We start from the raw sequence: 16348 nt of genomic DNA on the forward strand, positions 1-16348 counted from the left end.
TATCAAACACTAATTCGAAAGGCAGTCGCGAAATACAGCAGCTCTTGTTGTGTTCCCTCTCTTTTCGCAAAATTCTTCTCTTCTTTGTCTTTTGGCATGTTAAAACACCCGACGAAAATGTAGACTGCACGGTAGGAGCTTCGGAGGGCAGGTAGTTTACCAAATTAACCTTGTTTCAGTAGCATATATTATAAAAACCGAGGGACATATACGGAAAAGTAGACCTTAAATTAATACATATATGGGGCAGCCCTAGGAGCCTATAGTCTCAACTTCTCTTCCTCGATCCGCGTCATCTTCTTCGCTGAAGCAACCAACTCTAGTTCTACTCTCTCACTCACTCATTTCTCTCAACTCAATTTCTCCATTCTCTCTCTTCCTTCGGCCTTTCATGGCAGCAGGCTCTCCATCCAGGTAATTTTCTTCGATTTTCTCCTCTTCTAGGCCTTCCATGGAGCCTGAATTCAACTAAGTTGCCGGAATTTCTTCAGTTTTTCACGTCCGGTCATCTTTTTATCTCGGGAGAGTGCATTTTCTTCGCTCTTCTCCTTCCATTTCTGCTTGCTGTAACTGAGATTTTAGCTCTTCTCATTTTGATATGTTTTTTTTTCTTCTTTTTTCATTTGATTGATTGGCGCCTACGGGAAAAGCAATCTTCGGCCCCTAACCTTTTCCCACTCCTTTGCGTAATCTTCATCAAGTTACTACTCGTGTTTTGTTTTCCCGATCTTTGGTTTTTTGTTCTTTACTTTTGTAATTTGGTTTATGGTTATTGGGATGCTTTTGTCGTCTTTTTGTGTCAAATTCTGATGGGTTGTTGCTTCAAGATTTTGTATTCTTATCCTTACTATGTTTTTGCGTGCATCTCACTTCCTCAACATATCGGCTTCGAGTCCAACTTGTGCTTCGAGAATGCTGAATTCAGCATTAGTTCAATTTTTTTTCCTTCTTTTTTGGCTATAATTTGCTGGAAAAGAATTCATGTCGTGTGTTATTTCACTCGCATGTTTTGTGGTGGTGCATGGACGTTTGTGTTTTTTGGTTACTTTACCGACCACGTTTCAATTAACATCGCGTGCAAACTCTTTGCTCTTGGATTTTGGATTATATGCGCATTATTTTTCGTAATTTTAAAAGCTAACCTGTAGGTTTGATTACGTCGACAAATGATTAACCTTATCCTGAGTGGCAAGTGGCAACTCTTCCCGAGTCATGCCTGCTATAAAAAAGGTAGTCTGAAGTTTTATTGTTTTTCGGTGAATTGATCTTTGCTTATGTGCAGTATATCATGTTACATTCCTATTTATGACATAGAGAATAGAAGAATAATCTTTAATTTCTGAATTACTTTTGCATCTTTTGTTCTCTTGATTTAGTTTGAAGTCTCCATATATGATCATGTTCCTGTGCCTTAACTGCTGGTGTTTGTAGTGATTTGTTAACTTTTATTTGATGAGGAAAGTCCGTCTTCTTCTTGAAGGAATTTTATGAATCATGAAGTAGATAAGTTTGATTCTATATGAAATTGCAATTGATCCTTTTTATATATTTTTAATGAAAAACCAAGCTTCCATTGAGCAACATGAAAGAAAAATACAAGTGCAGACAAAAAGTTGCCTCTCAAGGAGGTGACTTAGAACTACCTATCCATAAATGAACTTCAATTCAAAAGAATAACAACTAACTAATAATTATTGACCAGTTTAGTAATCGCCCACAAAAAGGTGTTAAACCTAACAATATCCCACGTCTCTTCCTAGGATCTCTCAAACCCTCTAAAAAGTATACTATTCCTCTCAAGCCAAATACTCCACGTAATAGCAAAGAAACAAGTCTGCTAGAGAATGATGTTGTTATCTTGAAAAGGGGGATTCATGATAACCTCTTCCATCATAGAACAACAATCTCTATTACGTACGTGCCCCCCGTAGATTCCAAAAACTCTCACAAAGTGACTACATAAAGCTTGTGCGAACAAACAACTCCACAATAGATGGTCAAGGAGGAATGCCTGAACGCAATCTAAGATGCTAATTCTCCATGCAGACCTGCCACATAAAGTAAGGGTGTGTAGCATTGTCTATAGGTTGCAATTTTTAGATAAACCTAGTTGTCTACTGAAAATTCTTCATCCTTGGTGCTTAGCTATCGCAAAGTAAGGGTGTGTAGCATTATCTCCCATCGTGGAGGCTTGCTTAATTTTGCTCAGAATCGGATCTCCATCTGTATCTCGCTATATGCCTAATTTCTCCTCCTTACTATTGAACTGCCACTAGGTCACCTTCTGCTGCCTTGTTCTTCAATAATGAATTTAAAAGTTGTACCTCTTAAGCTTTGTTAGCCACCTTTGGTGTTTTTTACTTACTAGTTGCTGGTCAAGGAGGTACTTTTAGACTTGTTTGTTTTATTCAGATGATGAGCTTCTTGCCTAGCAAATATGGCCGCCATTTTTGGATGATGAGGACATTTGCATCAACTCCCTCATTCTCATAGTTGATTGTTTTGCTGTAGCTGATAGTACTTGACTAAAGTAAGCGTATTGGGTCTTGATGTTGCATGAGAGTGGACTCCAAGCAATACCCAGACGCAATTGTCTCCACCACAAATTCTTCATCAAAGTTGGGCAAAGAAAGTACTGAATCAGTGGCCATTATCGCCTTATGTTGCTGGATGCTGCATTAGTTTTTTTGTCCCATCCAAATTGATTTTTGAGCAAGCATAAGAATTATTGACTTGCTTATGCCTTAAATTTGCTTAAGATACACGAAAATGTTGAGTTGGTTGGATGTTTTTTTTTAATTAAATTGAAATAAATTTTTATTTTGATAATCATTAGATTGTATAGAAATAAATATATATTTTTCCATCTTGCCCGCATATTTTTTTAGTTTCGCTGTACAAAATTAATCTAGTGCCTCAAACTTCAAAACTGATGAAACACCGTGGGAAACCCATATCAATGGTTACAAAACAATCTGACAAACCAAAGTAAAATTGGTATATTCTAATTAGTCAAGCTTTCTATAAGTGCATTTTCCCTTAGAATTTCCTATTCTAATTTAAGTGGAGAAGTCTTATTTAATTATATAAATTTTTAATTTTAATGTAAGCTTTCTTTGAGTTTTGTTATCAGAATGTACTTCGTTCATAGTCCAATCTGGGTTTTGTGTGTTTTTCTATTGGTGAAATCTGCTCATATTGTTTTGCATATTTATATGTTAAGTTACCCTGTTAGGTTCTGTAGATTTGCGATTTATTTTCATTATCTGATTATCTTATTGCTTAAAAAAATAAGTCAAGTTCTCACCCATGTCATTTCCCATTTGATTAGAATTCTGAATGCAGTCGGATTGGGAATGTTTTCCACAAGTTGATGAGGCAGATTGGAAATCCAGTTGACTTTGAACTTCCTGATTGGTTTAATAAATGGAAGCCTATGCCGTATACCTTCATTAGGCGTAGTATCCTTTACTAATTTTGTTTTCTTTTTATCATTTGAAGTGCGTACTTATCATTAATGAAATTTGCTTACCTTGGACAATGGTAAAGTTGCTCATGGAAGGAGGGAGCTTCTCCTTCGATAGGTCTCACATATTTTCCATTACTGTAGGTTTTCAAATTAAGGGGCAGTGTATAGGCAGATTAACAAATAATGCCATTAACCATTTCATTATAACTTTATTGGCTGAAAACATGCAGTGCATTTTATTTGTCTGAAATTGGGTAAAAACTAAAAAGTGATATAAGTACCTGTTTAATTTCTTATCCATTTATTTCCCCATTATTTCCTGTTTGTTGATGTTGACAAATATTAGATGTCTACCTCACAAAGAAATTTAAAAGACGCATTGAGGATGATGGGATATTTTGTTCTTGTAGCCCTACACAGGGATCTCCAGGTGTCTGCGATAGGGATTGTCATTGTGGGTAAGCAATTTACCACTAAGGTTCCTTAGTATTATGACTGATGGAATTCTTTTTTGTTTTTTATTTTTCCTTTTCTCCATCCTAATTTTAGGAAATTTAGCTTGTAAAATTTCTGCCTAGGCAATGTAATATGGAGCAGATTGGTTTCTTTGTTAATCATTTGACCTAAAAAACACAAACTTTTCATTGATGTTTGAAAAATTATGAACTAGAAACTACTAAAGAATGATATAACAAAACCTACAAAACTGGAACTAAGAAGACCATAAGTTGAAAAGTTAGAAGAAAGCAGTCCAACAAGAAATAATTTCAGGGAAATTAATAACAATACATTCTCTATTTCTTCTCAAAAAAAAAAAAAAATAAAGGAAAGATAAAAAAGATAAAGAAGGAAGAAGTTATTAACTTTAAAAAACTTTGGATAAAGCAGAGCATGAAGGCCAGAACAAAAGCATTATTCATAGCGGGGGTACTTTTGTTTTCGAAAGCCCCCTTTTCTCTTTGAAGCCAAATTCCACAAATCAAAGGTTAGTATTGTTTACCCATAAGACTCTTGCTTTTCCTTTGAAACTGTGGCCACAAAGAATGCCCTGAAATAGCTAACCCAAAATTAACCAAAATATGAAAGGAAGCCTCCCACAATTGCTTGCTGTAAAACAATGAAAAAAAGAGACGATGGAGATTTTCTCCAGCCTTAAGACAATTTTGACAGCAGCTAGGATTTAAGGACCAGTGTGGACACTTTCTTTGAATTTTGCCAACCATACTCAAAATGCCACAATCCATCTGATTCTTTTGAAAATATCCAAAGCCATTTGGTTAAAATAGCTTAATTCTTCTTCTTTGGATGTCCAATGGCTTAGACCCCACCCTCCAATGAACTAGACTTGACATTCCAGCCAGTCCAGCCTGCCCCTAAAGCTAAAAGTTGCATAAAGGAGGTAGAGGAATAAGGGTTGGTTGGTTTGTTATGAGTTGCCTGTATATATTTTCATTTATCTTAATTAAAGATCTGGTTTCTAATTAAAAAAAGACCAAGTGAAACACCTTTTGAACTTCTCCTGAAATAATGGCAAGAATGATAATCACTCTCTTTCCCCTACCCCCATTTTTTATTATTAGAGTGCAGAACTCCAAGAAAGAGCTTATAGTGTATTTATGCAAGGTAGCCAACTCTACCTTTACTAGGAAAGATAGCTAAAAGGGTGCTGAGAGCACACACATTTGAGAGCTCATTCATTCTACCTCCACCTTGGACAACAAAAGAGAGTAGCTAAGATTACAGACCTTGCACAGCCAATTTGAGTGGACAAACCAACTCTCCCTACACCAAACCTTGCCAAAAATGATAGAATGACCTCACTCATACTACTTGCTCTTTCAAGGACTTCGGAATCGGTCATTGAAGCATTGCCCGAAGCCCCTCAACTCCTTATGAAGAAATCCATTGCTTGAGATACTCTATCTTGTTTTTTGAAAGTTGGCATTTATTTAGGTTAGTGTATAATTTGTTGTCCCTCAAGATGTTAAACATGGTGGCAAGATGGGTGAAGTGTGTATGAAGACCAAGGCTATACACTAATATACCATAGAAAAATACCAAGACCAACTCATGTAAATGAGAGAAAAAATCTCATTAATACTTGAAATATGGCTGGTATAACTTTAGTTCCAATCTCAAATGGAAAGGAGAAAGAAGAGCTTGGAAAAGAACAAAAAGTCCTCTAAGTAGTTGTGCTGTTGTTCGCTGCCTGGCTTTTCAATGGATTTTCTTGGAGAGGAGTTTATTTCTATTTTTCTAGCAAGTTTTTTTCTCATTTCTTCGGTGCTGTTCTCTTTGATTGTTGGTTGTTTTGCTGGTTAGGAAGTGTATAATAGCAGGGTTCTGTTATAAATATGTCTGTTATAATATGGTGAGTGGGTAAGGTTGAGGCTATGGAAATTGTGTAGTGGTTTAGGCTTCGGTGATATCTCAAGAAGGGAGGATCCAAGTACCTCTAATATTTGAGTTATATTGTAGTTCTTCTATATTTTATATTTCAATATATCTCGGGTTCTATCAAAGTATTTATTTGGTTTTTTCTTAGGCTCTTATTTTGGTTTTCAGTCCGGGTTTAGTGTGCTTGGGTTTTGTGAAAGTTATGTAATCTTTTTTGCTTTGTGGTTGAGATTTTGAGTGCTTATTGTATTTTTGGGATTTGTGTATTATTTTGGTTTTCAGTTTGGGTTTAGTGTGCTTGGGTTTTGTGAAAGTTATGTAATCTTCTCAGCTATGTGGTTGAGCTTTTGAGTGCTTATTGTATTTTTGGGTTTTGGTTAGGCTATTTATGTTCTATTGTTGGACGGTTTTATATCTTCCTTAGTAATTTTTCATTTACCAATAACAAGTTTTGTTTCCGTGTTCGGAAAAAAAGAAGAATGTTTGGCTGGCACTAACGTTACTCGAAACTCATAATATCACTAATTTTTGCGAAAGGTTGCTTTAAGAACATCCTTTTCAGTTGATTCTTGCAGCTCATCCAATAAATTCCTCAATGACCAAAATTAGGAATTTGTATGGTATGGTGGATATTTTTTTGGAGAAACAAACTTTTCATTGATATTTAAAAAGTTACATCTAGTTAATAAAGCGCAAAACTACAACTTCGGAGTTTACTTCTTTTTGACATCCATGAGTATTTGGGCTAGCTTGCGCGCACCTCGACCGATCTCACCGGACAACCGCCTAACACTACAATATTTGGTGCCGGAAAACACATAGGAATTAAATTTTTAAGGTAGGTGGCCATCATGGGGTTCCTTCTTGTGAGAGCAGGAAACACAAGAATAATTAGTTTTTCACGATCATCCCAATTCTTGAAACTCTTCCAATTCTCTACCTAGCGATGACAGTGCTTTGCTTTTAAAGCTCTCTACTGCACAATTATCTTCTTTGAGTATGTCAACTTGTGAATATCAAAGTGGCATTTAGTTCTCCCTGAGAATAATGGGCATCTCCACCTTAAATTTACTTTGGGTTCTAAGCTTCTCCTTCAGCTGCTGAGTCTCACTTATATTGACCCTTGATAAATTTTGTCCCCGACAATAAACTCCCCTTCCTTAGTACTTTTCTTCTTTTTTGGCTGAATCCTCCGTACTTCAGACTGCAACCGCTGTTTATTTTTGCTTCCCATTGGACTGTTCAGTGATAATAGTCACTGTAGTTTGCTGAGTGTTCTTGAATGTCATTATCATTTGAGCTACATGTTGAGCTAGATGCTCAATTGACCTCTCGAGCATTGGAGTTATATGTAGAACCTCCCTTTTCTCTCCCATTTCTTTCCCTGTAGTATCAACATTTCCTCCATTTTCCCCCACCTTTTCTACCATATTTTGGAGGCTGCACGTGCTTTGATATCAGAATTTAAGGTATCCAACTCTTTATCTACTAGGATATATAGCCAAAAGGGTGATGCTGGCCAACTCTCCCACACCAAATCTCACCCATAATGACCTCACCGTCCCACCCCTTGCGAAATTTGTCAACCATTGATTAACTAACTGTCAGATGAGTTTTCCCTTTAAACCATTCCTAGTGTAAACATTAAAAATTGTGGACCAACAAGTTCTTAAGGATCTGAATGCAAATTGCCTCATTGGTCTCATGATTTTTCTGATTGAAATTTCCTTCCTAGGGAAAAGTGCATCGTCATTTGGTTATGTAACCAAGGTTGAAACTGCTTGTGACCAAGGAAAGATTTGTTTTTGTTAGAAAAACTCATAAGTAACAACATAACCAGGCATGAATGTAGAAGCCTATGAAAGAGAAGTACTCGCACTTTTGTAATCAAGCAGACTATCTTGAAGATGCTGACCAAGGAGAAGAGAGTAAACCTCGTTGTATGAGAGTGATGATGAAGAATACGTCCAAATACTTCAAAATTTCTTACGATATTGGCTGAAACAGGCTTCAGCTTATGATAATTAATGTAGGCTATTCTCTTTGGCGGGATGTATTATCCTGCTTAATTTAGTTTTCTCCTTTTCTGATAGCTTCATTTTTCATTTATAAAATGAAGCAGTATTGGAAGTGTTACAATTTTGCCCGTTTATGTGGATTTCAGTTTTTCCTTAATGCTTTAAAAGTTTAATTTTTATCCTCAACCTTTTAATTTGTTACAAAGAAAACCTTGCAATAGAAAACTCCATTATTATTGGAATTCTTAAAATGATAGGAACAAACATTGAAACCAAATAAATTATACAAAGTGCCCCTCACGTAAATAGTTGGTTTCAATTTTTCCAATTTCAATGTCCCTCTAGGCTCTAACCTTTTAATTTATGTTAGGTATTTTCATGGGAGTTGCTAACCAATGTTTATTTTGAAACAAATTCAAATATTGGGATTAGAATTGAAACTTCTTATTCTTAAACATTTTATGGAAAATTGAAAACTGCGTAGTTCAAGGTCATTTTGTATAATTTAGGCCAAAAAAACAGTAGGTATGATTTTATTTATTTATTTATTGGATAGAAAAGGGGCATAACATTCAAGAGTGAAATGGTAAAGTTCTCCCATTGGAAACTCTGATGCCCAGTTGTGAATGAGTGGTCTACGCATTTATATTCTTTGCAGTCAAGCTTGTTGATTTATGTCTAATGCTTTGAACCCCGTTGCTGCATTAATTTGATGTCTTGTATCTGTAGGATGCTGCTGTCTAGCTGTTCTTCAGGCTGCAAGTGTGGGGTTTCATGTCTTAACAAGTCATTTCAGCACCGACCTATGAAGAAGATGAAACTGGTCGAGGTACTACTATATAAAATTTAGTAAATTCCAATAGAATTTGTCATAGCATCTTTCTCTTAAAAAAAAAAAGAATTTTGTTTTTTCAAAAGCACGTAGTTTTTATTGGTACATGGGCTGTTTGGTTTCAACATTAAAATCCACTATCTTAGTTGTATTCTTTTAATAAACTCTGAAATTTTAGTATTTCTCAAGTTCTCTTATCATCGCTAGAAAAACTTTGCTTCCTTAGCTTGCACATTACATCTCTAAAAATTATGCATCTTTTTTGTGTGATTTATGGGGCTGGTTCTCTTTTATTCTAATGGGAATTTTTTTGTATCTTGCTTCTGCCTTTGTATTTTATCAATAAAAAGTAATTTTTCTGTTCAAATTAAAATCAACGAAGTTGTATTGTTCAGTGAACTCAGACATTTTACTACCTCTTGTATGTCTGCGAGAACAACGTTACTTTTCTGGTACACTACAAAAATCATGCATCTTTGTTGGGGTCTGATTCTTTTTTATTCTAATGGGTGGTATCTTGCTTGTACCTTATCATTTTATCAATAAAAAGTACGTTTCCTGTTCAAAATATAAATCCGTGTTATATGAACCTAAACTTTCAATACCTCTCAACCACACATTTAATTTCATCAATTACAAACCCATAAATTGAACATACTTTGTCCAAATGCAAGTATCTGTAATTCACTTGCCTGGGAAAGATTGTGAGGAGATTGGAGTCCATGATTAGAGATTTCTTCTGGAAAGGTTGCAAAAGTGGGGTGGCTATAGCTTCATTAAGTGGGAGCTAACTTCTTTGACCATCTATAAAGGAGGGGGCCTTGGTGTTGAAAATATTAAAATGCTGGGAATTTGGCCCTCCTTGCCAAATGGGGATGGCGTTTCATGGATAAAAAGGATGCCTTCTGGAGGAATATTATTGCTAATAAATTCCAGCTATCCAAAGAGGAATTATATCCAATCTCTAATGGGCCCTCATTGGTCCGTGGGTCTCCGTTGTTGCTTGTCGTAAGCTTACTAATAAATGGTACCAAGTTGTTGGCAAGGGAGACAAGATTTGGTTTGGAAAGACCTGCGGATTCTGAATACTCCTCTTCATGAGGCTTTCCCAAGGCTCTTTAAGTTGGCAATTCAAAAGATTCTAATTTGACATTGCTGGTCTGTGATAGTAACCAAGGAACTAGGATAAGTCTCCAAGTATGTGGGTCTTTGAAATGTCCTTAAGCTCGCACAAGCCTAAACCAACTTATATTTATGCCCACCTTCATCTCTCCCACCCGTTCTATTTATAACCAATTCCTTGACTAGGGACTAATATACCCTTAATACCCTAATAATATTTCTAACTTCTATCCTAATGGTATTCCCGATGATTTACAGCCTTAAAGGGATGAGATCTCATTTTTTAGAGGAGCTTAACAGAAAATGAGATTGAGGACTGGGCCTCCCTCTCAAGTCTTCCTTGCTGGTTTTTCTCTCAATAATCAGAAAGAGGAAATAGTGTGGTTCCTTCAAGGAAGTGGTGCTTTCCCTGCTTGATCTCTGGTGCCTAAATTCAGTGAGAAGAGAACCATGCCACAGCCATACTCAGCCAACATTTTGTGAATCTAATCTGGAAGGCTAAAATTCCTAGGCAGTGTAGGTTTTCTTGTGGATTTTTCCCTTTGGAAGGCTGAATACGTGCAATAGGGTCAAAACAAGATTTTTTAGCACCGTGCTTTTCCCTTGCTGGTGTGTTACATGCATAAATAATATGGAGGATCAAGCCCTCTTAAGTCTTATCTATTTTCTGCCCGTTTGCTGCTTCTTGTTGGGGGGACCTCTTCAATATCTTCAGTGTGAGCTGGTGCTTCCCTAAGAGCTTTTTTCGGATGCTCTTTTCTAGCTCCTCTTGGACCAGTGTAGTGCCGGTGTTTCTTTGGAGGTTTTGGTTTGAATGGAATAGAAGGGTGTTTGAAGGAGATGAATGTTGCTATGTCTCTTTTTGGGACTTGGGATTTTTTCTTCTACTTGGTGTTCTATGTCAAGAACTTTTGGTTGGGGATCTTTTTGTAATCCCTTTGGCTTGGTCGGAATATGTCATCCTCCTTTTGTATGGCTTCCGTCTATAATACAAGTCTCGTTTCATATATAAGAGGTATCTGTAATTCATTCATCTGCACCATTTAATTAGGCTGGGCAAAACCAAGCTACCACAGCTCTAGGCTGTATAAAGCTAGATTTATTAGAATAATGAGCCCAATATTCCCTTCGAGTCTTCTGCAGTCAATATTCCCTTCGAGTCTTATGCAGTCAATATTCCGTTCGAGTCTTATGCAGTCCCAAAGCAACAGCAGTTCATGAAGTCTAAGGAGAGGAAGTTTTGTTAATTAATAAAATAGTTTAAAGGCTGGCTATTTATATAGTAGCTCGTTGTATTACAACCTATTGGATAACAGTTATTTTCTCCTTTTCATACATGAATAGTGTTTTCAAGGCACAAGGCACACCTCAAGGCGACAAGCCCTTTGATCGCCTTGAGGCGAGTGGCAATACAAAGGCAACGTCCTGGTGAAGCGAGACGCATCTTAATAAATAAATAAAAATTATATATATAGTGCATAAAAATTTATATAGTAAACATAGTTTAAAAAATCAATACCAAAATAGTGCCATAGTAAATGTCAACAAGATACCTAAAATAACCAAATTCTATAAGTTTAGTTCCCAATAAAGACAAGCAACATTAAGAAAAACTGGAGCCTGGAATAGATTTAAGAAAAAATTGGTGTGAAATGAAAAAGATGAAAATGAATAATAAGAAAAAAGAAAAAAAAAAGAAAGAAACCTTCGAAAGTCGGAGGAGAAGGCCGCGGCAGCAGCGACAGACGAAGGAGGAGGCGGCAGCGATGGTCTGAGATTGAGGGTGAAAGTCGAGAGGCAGAGAGAATGAAAACTGAGAAGTTAGGGTTTGGACTTGGAGGTAATTCACAAGGGAGGAGAGGACTTTCAAAACGTATTAAAAAAATAAGAATAAAAATAAAAAAATAAGGCAGATCGCCTTGCTTCAACAAGGCGATCACCTTGCCTCAAGCGAGAGGCGCACAAAGGCGAGCGCCCGATTGAAGGCGCTTGCCTTGGCACCTTGCAAGACACACTTGGGAGAAATCGCCTTGCCTCTCGACTGAGGCGAGCGCCCGGGTGAGACTATCATTGATTTGAATGAAAAGTTGTTTCTTGTTAAAAAAAAAAAAAAAAAAAAAAACTAGACAAGTAACTATTACCTAACGATGTTTTATCGTTGGCAACAACAGTAAATTCATTAAATAGATCAAATTGCTTTATACATCAGAATGTAGTACGTAGGATGTGAAAATATTTCACTTTTTCTTGTCTTTCTTTTCTTTTTTTGGGTAACCCTTTCATCCTTTTCATAACATGAATGTACAGGGCATTACTTCAATTATTTGATTTATGTTATATTGAAGTGGCCAGTTAAATTAAGCTATACCTTGTAGACTGAGAAATGCGGTTCTGGGATTGTAGCTGATGAAGATATCAAACAAGGAGAGTTTGTAATAGAATATGTAGGGGAAGGTAATGTTTCTTTTTAATTTAATATTTCTGTTATTTATAATTTTTGCAAGACTATATATATCTCATGATGTACCACTATTTAAGACATAATGGGTGCAATTATTAACCATGCAGTAATTGATGATAAAACATGTGAAGAAAGGCTTTGGAACATGAAGCATCGGGGAGAGACTAACTTCTATCTGTGCGAGATCAATCGGGATATGGTAATTGATGCCACATACAAGGGAAATAAGTCGAGATATATAAATCATAGTTGTTGTCCCAATACTGAGATGCAAAAATGGTATTGCCCCGATCCTTCAATTTTCCGATCTCTATGGTATTATATCCTTGAAATGTATTCATTTTGGAGTAATTTCAGCTATGGATTCTTTTTAAAGGATAATTGATGGAGAAACGAGAATTGGCATATTTGCAAGCCGGGACATACAGAAGGGCGAGCATCTAACTTATGATTATCAGTATGATTTCTTGCAAAACTCTGAATGTCTACCATATTTAAAGAACTTTCCCTGCTGCATTCTTTTCTTTAAGGATGGATCTTTTACTCGCATGTTGGTTTCATATGATTACAATATTGGAAACTATTGTGACAGCTTCTGCTCTATCATCTATTTTTTCCCTCTTTTATGTACTGCTTCTCCGTGGCTAATGAATTTAGCAGGTTTGTTCAGTTTGGTGCAGATCAAGATTGTCATTGTGGTGCTGTTGGCTGCAGAAGAAAGCTGGGTGTTAGACCTACAAAACCAAAGATATCTTCAGATGCTGCATTGAAACTTGTAGCATGCCAGGTGGCCGTATCCTCACCAAAGCTGAAAGCAATCTTGTCCGGAAAAGATGTAAGTACTGCTGCAGGAGTTTGCTTGCTTATATAAACAAAATGCTGTAGGAGTTTGGTCAATCAAAAGTTGTGATGATTTATGGTACCTCCTGCTCATTTTTGTTCTCTGCATGTTGCCTTTGTATCTGAAAACTATATCAGTGACATACATCTAGATTTTTTATGCCCCTAATATGAAGCCTAACATGACGTGATAGTCATATCTTAAAGCACTATTGCGGGTGTTTTTGAAGAAAGGCATGGTAAATGTAAAAGCTTTTTGGAGTTCTGTTATAAATGCACGTCATACATCCTAACATTTCAAATAATACTGGAAAATTTGAGAATTTCACAAACGTCTGCTAGAAGTACATGTATGATATAAGTGGAGATTCAGGGGCTTCAGATCTCCTATTTTTCATGGGTTTTATGGGTTTTTGTTTCTATGTTCTGTTGTGTTTCCTTTTTTTTTTTTTTTTTTTTTTCCTCTCCTTTGAGAGCTTGTATCCTTGAACATTTTTCTTCCTTTTCATATTATGAATGAAAAGTTTGTTTCTAGTTAAAAAAAAAAAAAAAACAATTTATTGATTAGTGCAAATTTGTATCTTTAATTATTTATTAACATATAATTCATTATATTTGGAAGCACTCAACCGTGTTAAAAAATATATAAAAAATGTATTTCATTGAGTGCATACCAGCCGTGTTCCTAACCTTCTTTTTTTTTTCTTTCCCAAAAATGTCATGCACCATGTCATTGTCATGATGGGTTATGTATGTCCATTATCCATGTTTTTTAGTTGGATCTAGTAGGTTTTCAGATATGACCTGTGGAAAGTTGAATGATTTGTAGATATATTAGTAAAAGAAATGAAAAGAAACATGCACAGTACATTCTCAACAATGTTCTCTCTGATACCTTCTTGTTCTCTTAGTTGACGGGTTTTTACCTTGGCTTCAATTTTCTACATTGTACCTCTTTTTTTTTTTTTTTCTTTTCTTTCCCTTTATAATCACACGACTTATTTTCTATAATTATATGAGATGAGACTGATTGAGTTTATTTTGTGGGAAGGTTTACAAAAATGGAGCTTTGCACGTAGGTAAGTCCAGTGTCATCTGATCACTTTAGTAGGATGTACTATCTAGTGCTGGTGGGTGCCACCGCTTTCTGTATGTAAACAGAAGTAATTAGAAGATTTAATTCAGGAAGTTCGAGACAGGCTTGTAACCAGCAAGTTGTGCACACCTATAATTGCATTGGTGAGGTCATTTGTATTGCTCGCCCCATAAGCGGAAGGTACTTTTAACTAACTCTTCTATCATATTCGTTATTGCTACCAATCGTTGTTTCTGTTGTTGCTTTGTGTTTGGTCTGTTTTCTGTGATCTATTAATTTTTCCGGTTGCACTGGATATAGCTATTAATTTAGCATTAGATCATGTTTGATTTTTCATGTTCACACGAAATATTTCTTCAGGTCTTTTGGTATTATAAAGAGGTTTGATCAATATTCCAGAAAACACTCTGTAAGTTAACTTGTTTAGGCTATTGTATATGTATTATAATCTTATATTTCACAGAACTGTTCGTCAATGGTCTGTTTTTATATTCTTGTAGATCATGTTTGAAGACGGCAATGTTGAATTTCTTGACATGTCGAAAGAGGATTGGGAATTTGCAAGATTGTGAGTGGTAGGGTATGCAATACTTTTAGTTGTGATATAGTCTGTTACTTCTCCCCTAGATACCAATTGAAAATCTTGCCCCTTCACTGATTTTGCAAATGCCGCGACTGAAGCAAGATTAGAAGTTTTGGACTGTGTTCATTTTACTAACTGGATTGGAAATTGATTCTTTTTTCTTTAGCTAAATATATCAAATGGTCCCTAATCTTTAAGATTTTTCTCGATTTAGTCCTGAAGTTCTCAATTTTACTCTATATGTATCAATTCTTAATTAAGTCGTCCCATGAAAAAATTTGTTAACATGAAACTAATCAGTCATTAAATTATGTTTTATTTACCTATTTGGAAAAATGAATCTTGTTTATTAGCAGGTCAAGTTTTAATAATGGATGAGTAGTGTTTTAAGTGTTATGAATTTTGAAGATTGAGGACCAAATGAGAATTAACTAAAATATTAGGGACCATCTTACACATTTAGCATTTTTTTTCCTTTGATGTACTAAATTAAAAATGTGATTTTTTTTTAAATGGCTGATGGTTTGAAAATAAAGGTACAGAGTGTAGCATTAGCTCAGCTTGCATCAAGAAAGCAGCAACATGAATAGAAAAGAATGACTATTCACTTACTGGCGTTTTGGGCGACTAATCAAGGAATGCCACGTGGAATTTGGCAGCCAATGATATCTCTCAGGTTGTACTATACTAAAGTTCTAATGCTCGACTTACTGATTGCTGAAATATGAAAAACTTTCCCTTCGAAAGGGTCAAAAGAAAAGAGAAAAAGATTTTTGTATTGTATTGTATTGTATTCTTGCTCCCATAAACTTGGCGACATTGTTGTATGATATGTAGTTCTGTTCTTTCACATTAGAAAAAGAAATAAGGACTCAACCAAATCAGCCTTATTATTACTTTTTGGACCAGTGGGGAATGTTATTTATAAAGTCCAGTTCTGTCATTGTATTCATATTCAAGTGTTAATTCTAAGTCTTCCTTTTTCTTTTTTTAATTGAGACAATTTAATTGAAAACTGTAAATGTTTGGTCTACATTTTGGGTTATCTAAAATATCTTCAAACTCTGATGTAGATGGCAAACGATGGACCTCTCCACTACTGTGGTTGGTACAAATATAACAGTTGGTGGCTGGATCTTTAGGTGAAAGCTTGCAGCTCACGGCTCGATCAAGGGGGCCATAAGGCTGGGCCACAAAACATACTTTTCATCCAAACAAAATAAGACACCTAAAATGCTTAATTACAAATTACAAGTAACAGAGTTTAACTAAAGATGGACTGAAATTTACAGAATGGTGCCATTACAAAACAAAATTAAATTCAAATACATGTTTACTAACTAAAAATCGGAATAAGAATCAATGGAAATGAAAATAAAATGGTTGGGACGTACTCCTAAATAAATGTTAGGAGTCATCTAGTGAAACATCTATAAATTGGATCTCAATGTTCCACTAATGTCCTCACAATGGAAATGAAAATAAATTGGTTGGGACGTACTCCTAAATAAATGTTAGGAGTCATATCTA

The 16348-nt window shown here is 35.7% G+C and overlaps 1 protein-coding gene across 8 annotated transcripts; it reads left to right on the top strand.

Moving 5' to 3' along the window:
• Nucleotides 1–256: 256 nt before the first annotated feature.
• On the top strand, nucleotides 257–16091 carry ASHH3 (histone-lysine N-methyltransferase ASHH3). 8 transcript variants are annotated; one of them, XR_015790240.1, is made up of 15 exons: nucleotides 257–414; nucleotides 1149–1230; nucleotides 3332–3461; nucleotides 3816–3927; nucleotides 8614–8713; nucleotides 12214–12292; nucleotides 12407–12578; nucleotides 12676–12756; nucleotides 12960–13134; nucleotides 14191–14218; nucleotides 14325–14415; nucleotides 14596–14644; nucleotides 14736–14803; nucleotides 15355–15494; nucleotides 15892–16091. XR_015790240.1 is itself a non-coding variant. In XM_088122643.1 (14 exons), exons 2-13 carry the CDS (start codon nucleotides 1213–1215, stop codon nucleotides 14805–14807), a joined length of 1107 nt encoding a protein of 368 aa, XP_087978769.1. In that variant the 5' UTR covers nucleotides 257–414; nucleotides 1149–1212; the 3' UTR covers nucleotides 14808–14815; nucleotides 15355–15770. The 8 variants fall into 8 exon arrangements, 7 of the variants coding, with proteins under 7 accessions (XP_087978769.1, XP_087978770.1, XP_087978767.1 ...); XM_088122643.1 differs by lacking the exon at nucleotides 15892–16091 and having other exon boundaries at nucleotides 14736–14815; nucleotides 15355–15770; XM_088122644.1 differs by lacking the exon at nucleotides 15892–16091 and having other exon boundaries at nucleotides 14736–14815; nucleotides 15361–15770.
• The last annotated feature ends 257 nt before the right edge of the window (nucleotides 16092–16348 follow it).

This window comes from Momordica charantia, assembly GCF_013281855.1.
Source record: "Momordica charantia cultivar OHB3-1 chromosome 4 unlocalized genomic scaffold, Mcharantia_2.0 BLBB01000004.1, whole genome shotgun sequence".
Classification (NCBI taxonomy): domain Eukaryota; kingdom Viridiplantae; phylum Streptophyta; class Magnoliopsida; order Cucurbitales; family Cucurbitaceae; genus Momordica; species Momordica charantia.

Bases quoted from the DNA above. Each gene is read 5' to 3' on its own strand.
- ASHH3 (XM_022300295.2), top strand. The intron at 12,579-12,675 runs GTATTGCCCCGA...TTCTTTTTAAAG, and splicing joins AATACTGAGATGCAAAAATG to GATAATTGATGGAGAAACGA. The intron at 14,416-14,595 runs GTACTTTTAACT...ATATTTCTTCAG, and splicing joins GCTCGCCCCATAAGCGGAAG to GTCTTTTGGTATTATAAAGA.